Genomic DNA, 6,297 nt, shown 5'->3' on the forward strand with positions numbered 1-6,297 from the left:
GTGCGGCTCGGCGTCCGACTGTAATAATGTCTCGCGCATAAATTGCGAGAGTCGCGCTCCGAAAGTATGTGTGTGTGCGCTCGCGTTTGCGACCGTCATGCTTTTAAGAATCGTCGAGAGCAGCCGCAGCTACGGCGATGCAAAAACTGACTGTAGCCTGACCGCCACACCTAGGCACGCTTCGTATGTTATATATGCATACGCAACGGTTTCGAGGCGCGAATTCGTTACCGCGCCCTGTATGATAAACGCGTAAAACGATCTCAGGTAAGAAAAAGTTATTAGGAATTCCAAGTCTGAGTGAAAACGTAAATTATACAATCTTTTTCTTAAAAGTTTCAGTTGATACAACTTTTAAAATCTACCTGAGTGCCTAGAGAACAACAAAAGCACTCGCGTGATTTATTATAAAAATATTTTTCAGTAATTTCCGAAAATATGTATCATAATTAATTTTTATGTTTACCCTGGCATTAATATCTTATAAATATCATTTGCAGTATATTATCAACTAGAGCAATTTATTGCAGAACTGCACAGAAAAATATGTAACTAAATCTCAAATTTCATCATATTAATAAAATGGCATTCAATAATTTTACTCTTTTGTAGACTGTAGCACGCTAAATGCAGAATAAGAAGTTTTCATAATCTGAAAAACAGAACATTTTTCATATCATAAATTAAATTCCTTTGTACTCGCAAAGAAAAGTTTACCAACACTCAAGAACGAATCAATGTTCATGTCCATGATCGGTCCAACACGAAACAAAATCGGCCTGGCCGTTCGTACCATCATCTGCAGTAAAAACTTCTGCGACTGAACTGTCAAGGAAGTCCAATCCATGGTCGAGATGGCAGCCTCGACATCGAAACTCTATCGAAATCGGAGGTATGACATAATTAGTTTTTGTGCACATGTAATCGTCGAGTGAAATTTTGAAAGAGAGGAAAGACTATTACGTTTAAAGTAACTTGATTTCCATACCAGCAGAAAAAGAATAATTCGATCACGACTGCTGAGAAAAATTGAATCGTCATAACAAAGTCCATACTCGCTATGTTTTGAGTCGATAGCAGATAGATGCTAAGGCATAAATTTGGTAACGTAACTGCTATTTGACCAAACAACATCACTTCAAGGCTCGAATTCAAGATTTTGGAAAATCTATTGGACATGAATTCAAAGAGTTAATAAGTATAAACTGTTGAATCATTCATACAGATGTAATAGTCATATTATTCACAGAAAAATGTTGTCGTGATCCTCGACGCATCCGGATATCAATCTTTTTTCCATCTCTTGAATATTGCCCGAATTTCCACAGTTCCTCTCGCTAGCAATGATTCCAGGAATAGCCACGATGCGCCGTTTCAAAATCTCCAGGTACGAGCAGGTTTGCAGCAAAAATGCGCAAATCAGACAGTCTTTGGCGGCGTGAATGAGCGTCGCTATGCCAGTACCTATGGCCTGCTGCCAGTAGAGCATCCAATAGCAGCTCGGATTTCGAATGTCGCAAGGACAATAAGCGTTCACCGGCAGTCTAATTTCTCCTTTGACAAAAAGATCAACGAGAGGAGCGATGACACGCAGCAGGATCGCGACGAACACAGCCGTCGTAAAGTAAACGCTAATTTTCCTAAAGGGTGTATCGCTTTCGAGTGATGAATCGCCACTCTAAATTATTTGATCTTTTTTCCATACTCACCTTATCGTCTTATCGCATTTGGCGCGAATCTCGAGCTCTTCGTCGCTCCGCAGCTTGGACCATCTCTCGCTTGCCACCATATTCAGCAGAGCGATGAAACGACCGCGAAACAGAAGAACATTGGCAGCTTTGGAGGTCGCGTTGATCAAGGCAAACATGAGAAAGACGTTCTCGGCAAACAGATCGTCGTTGAACGACATCTGACACACGGCGATCAGAACCAGCAGTGCCGTGATAATCACAATCATCAAGGAAACGAGACTGAAGCCGCTGTAAGTCATCTTTTTCCACGATGTCCAGGACAACGGCCTCCAAAGTCCGCAACATTTTAGCACTCTGAAAGGAATCGGGGCAAAGTTTACGTTCATTTTTACAAGTCGTCTGAGGACATGAAAATTCTGATGTAAAGAAAAGAAACAAAGTATTGATCAAGAAAAAGAGTTGACCGCAACATCTATTAAAGCAACCACAAATTTTCCGAATTATAAATGATTCAAAAATCGATTCGATTTTTTATTACCCTATAATTTTTTTTGCAGGTTTAGTTAATTAATAACTTAAATTAAGATCATTTCTTTGTGTATTATAAATATAAATTATTTAGTACCATTATTATGATATACCTTTAATGTTGCAATGAATTATTTTTAGTAATCTACTCGTAGAAAAAAATTATAGGGTATAAAAGTTAGCTCTTTCTATGAGGATTTTTTATTATTAACGAATAATGGCTTCTCAGAGGGATTGAGATATCTTTTCTTGCAGAGAAATTATTTCAACGTCGGTACGTTTTTTCCGTGCATACTTAAACATCGTTTCAAGATTTCCTCGTCGTGCCGCCGACATTTTATGTAATTATTCGAGCAACGACGTAATTTTTCTTATGCACCCTACTTTTTTCTACTGATGCATCTTTTGCATTTAATAGAATTATCATGTGAATTTACGATGGCGGCAGTCGGCACCATCGAAACGTTGTACTGAATAGAATAGAAAAAAAAGTCATAATGGCTTTGATTCAAGTATAGCGCACCGTTTGAACCTGAAATCTTAGCTAATTAGGTCTCGAGTGTCGAAGAACGCGACTTTTAGCGCTCCATTAAAGGATTTCTCAATGCTAAATTTTCTGCATAGAAAGTTGCGCGCGCGATAACTTCAAGGCCCACCGAACAAAAGAAAAGAAACATAAATTAGCTCGTGTTTATTAAACAAATTTATCAAGATAAACCTTGTGTGATGTAAATGTGTACTTTACTAAGTTAATTTATATAATATCGTATATGCGCGTGACTTATGCAAGAGCGAAACAAGATATGCTTTTCAATTGCCCGCAAATACGAGAGATGCGTACAAGGATAAACCCTCGAATGGATCCTTGAGGTTGTGCGTTATATTCAATCGCGAACTTTTTCATCTATGAAAATTTGCGTCGAGTTTCTTGGCTTCAACTGGTTATTTTCTACACTCGATCCTGTACACGACCCTGCAGACTATTTGCTTCGAGGGGCAAAAGACATTGACGCGTGCTAGTCTTGTGTACGCGCCCTTCAACCAGATCCCGAGATTCGCAAGAGAACTTAGAATATCGATTGGCTTCGCGATGTTCCACGAGATTCCCAGACAGCCAACAACCCTGAGACGACGTTACAGTTTTTTATGCACTCCGACCTTAGATCCGAGACTGCAGTTGAGAGCTGATTTTGATAAATACCCGATGCTTAAAGTAAAATTACCAAGGGACAATTGCGTGCACTTTTCATTGTCATTGAGGAAGTTACGAGAGTTATCCATCGTAAATGTATGATATGTATGTCTTCGTTTCCCAATAAATATTAATCTATTACTGATAAATATTTCAAAATTGATTTTTACATACGTACGTTTGATATAGAAGATGATTCGAAATGCCATTCCTTTGCTTCATTGTAATACCTTATATGATTGCAAATGTCATCGTTACATTCTCTAAACCGTTCGATAAGTCCGAAACGAAAACGAGCCAGACTTTTGCATCACTTGGACATAAAAAAACACATTCATTATGCCTAAGTACGAATAGATAAAGTTCATGTATACAACTCATTATATTAAAGAATCATCGTCTGATTCATATATGACTGGAAGATTACTTATCTTGCGAATGAGATGATCGCAGAATCACGAGACTTACGTGCATCTTTCACGTGACTTTTATCTCGTGGAAAGAGCATATGGCTGTCCGTTCAGATACTGCGTATGTGTATGTGTGAGCATGGAAATGGGAAAAAAGTTAAATAAGCACCGAGCCAATTGATAAGATCGTATGATCATGAAGAATAGCTTACTATGTAGAATCCTGACAAAAAATGTATTTAAAAGTTAAAATTAGTGTACTGTGATATAGACTCGTCAATTTATAAATGACCATAAGTTCAAAGTATTTATTATTTTCCGATTTTTTATATTTCAGGCGAATCGTGGATCAATCAATCAGTTCGCACTACCTACTCTCCACTATGTAAGTGAATGTTGTTTTATAAATGGCATATCATTAAAATTGTGAATTTTTTGGTTGATAACTTGAATATTATTCTTTTTGAACATCAAAAATACTAAATTTAAATGTTAAATGTTAAACTCTGTACGAGTAGGAGATAATTTTGAAATATTTAAATTTTTATAAGAAGGTGTGAAATTTGAATGCTCTTGTTGGTTTGATGTAGTTAGTTAGTTTACGCTAGGTAAACTTTACGTCATTACCGCTCAGATCTCGGAGAAAGTTGAGTTAATAAAATCATAAACTGCGCAGAAAATTCAAGTAAAATGATTATTTTTGATGCGAACTTTATTTTTCATTTTCATTATTATCTAAAGTATGTTTGAATTACTACTTACGAACAACAATCTGAACATTTTTGGTCAAGATTTATATATTTTCACAAGCACAATAAAAATTATGCAATTTACTTAAAAAAATTCGTACAATGTAATGTATCTTCATACATCGAAAATTATTTCTAAAAATAGAGTAAAGGTAAAGTTGTCGAATGATTAAAATTTAATTTAAAATACAAGGTCGAAAACTGGTAGATAAACTAAAAACATAAACTGACCTGCCATACGAGCTTCACTCGCATGTTTCCTCCTTATTGTGTTTCGACGATCGAGTCCACGCATCGCCAAGCTGATCAATTCCTGGTGCACAAAAGAGGCACAACGAGTTGCAGAAAAAAAACAACTCATTTGCATAAATAGTCACGGTGTTTATGCATGTTGTGCAATGGGAAGTACTTTCTTTATGTACCTTCATGGCGCCGAATCGTTTGCCGTTCGTGAATGTGAGAGAGGCCAATCCGAGGTAATTAACAAAAAAGTGGGTCAACGAAATGTGCGTTTTTACCATGAGGATCGGGATTCGATTTCTGATCCTCACACCGAATATCGCGAAAAGCAGAAAAATCACCGCAAAATTCACTGATTCGTTCATACTACACCAAATTTAATTTTTATTTGTTGTGAATCGTAAATCCAATATTATTAAAATTACATTCTCTTGACGTAAAGTAATGATTGCTACGTAAAATAAAATTATGAGAAAAGTGCAATATTTAATTTCAAGACCACCCACGTCGATCACAAATTACATCGATTTTTATTTTTACAGAAAGGATAAACAAGCTATTAATAATAATTTGAGCATCCCGCGAAGGAAAAAATTAATTCACATTGAAAAATTTAACTTAAAAAAGTCTTTTGAGATTTTTCTACATCAATAAAAATATCAATCGATATCTCCATAATCTGTCATCTTATCATATATACTTTGGCCAATTAAATACCCCTTAATATTTGTAGGTTTTTGATTTATTTGGCGGGAAATTGAACTATATTCCAAATGCAATGTAACAAGTTATTATATACATATATCGCGCGCGTGCGCAAAAATCTCAAAATAGATTTCAGTTAAATGTGTACTAGCTAAAGAACGTGTATATGTTCATTCAAACGCGCGCGACGATTATAAACTCCTATTTGAAAATAGAGAGCATGGCTATATCCGACGCACACACACATACACGGCGTTAGGAGCGCGTACGAAAAAAGGGGGGAAAGATGCCGCGAGACTCATCGCCAAGTCATCGTCTGACACCCAAAGGCGCCTAAATACCTATTCTAGTACATGTGACTGTATATGTATGAGTCTGGGTAGGACGTGAATATCGTTGAACGATTGCATGGCAATTTATTATTTTGCGAAAATTTCAGCAAGTCGATTTACAGACAATATTTTAGTGGAGCAGAATGATTTTAAAGGGTCGATGAACTTGGGATGCTTCGTCGTTGTTAGAGCGATGTTATGTCCCACGTGACAGTCTAATTTGTCGATCAATTTCGATGCTAATTGACGAAAGTGAATGAATCATTATCGTCGTATATAACTTGAAAAGAGCACACATCATTGACAGATTTCATCTGATTTTTTTATTACTTCAATGATATAATTCTGGTATAAAAAAAAATAAATATCATATAAATCTTTTTGAACGTTTGTCAAATTTTCTACCCATAGGGGTTGAAATTTCAGTGGAATAACACACAATTCTTAATC

The 6,297-nt window shown here is 36.3% G+C and overlaps 1 protein-coding gene across 1 annotated transcript; it reads right to left on the reverse strand.

Moving 5' to 3' along the window:
• Positions 1-11: 11 nt before the first annotated feature.
• LOC106650107 (odorant receptor 94b-like) lies at positions 12-2,166 on the reverse strand. The gene is made up of 5 exons (XM_014367909.2): positions 1,710-2,166; positions 1,248-1,640; positions 964-1,168; positions 722-877; positions 12-652 (listed from the first exon to the last, which is right to left on the reverse strand). The coding sequence occupies exons 1-5, from the start codon at positions 2,075-2,077 to the stop codon at positions 599-601; spliced, it is 1,176 nt and encodes a 391-aa protein (XP_014223395.1). The 5' UTR covers positions 2,078-2,166; the 3' UTR covers positions 12-598.
• Between the last annotated feature and the right edge of the window lie 4,131 nt (positions 2,167-6,297).

The sequence above is a fragment of the Trichogramma pretiosum genome, unplaced genomic scaffold, assembly GCF_000599845.2.
Source record: "Trichogramma pretiosum strain Unisexual culture from Peru unplaced genomic scaffold, Tpre_2.0 scaffold15, whole genome shotgun sequence".
In the NCBI taxonomy this organism is placed as follows: domain Eukaryota; kingdom Metazoa; phylum Arthropoda; class Insecta; order Hymenoptera; family Trichogrammatidae; genus Trichogramma; species Trichogramma pretiosum.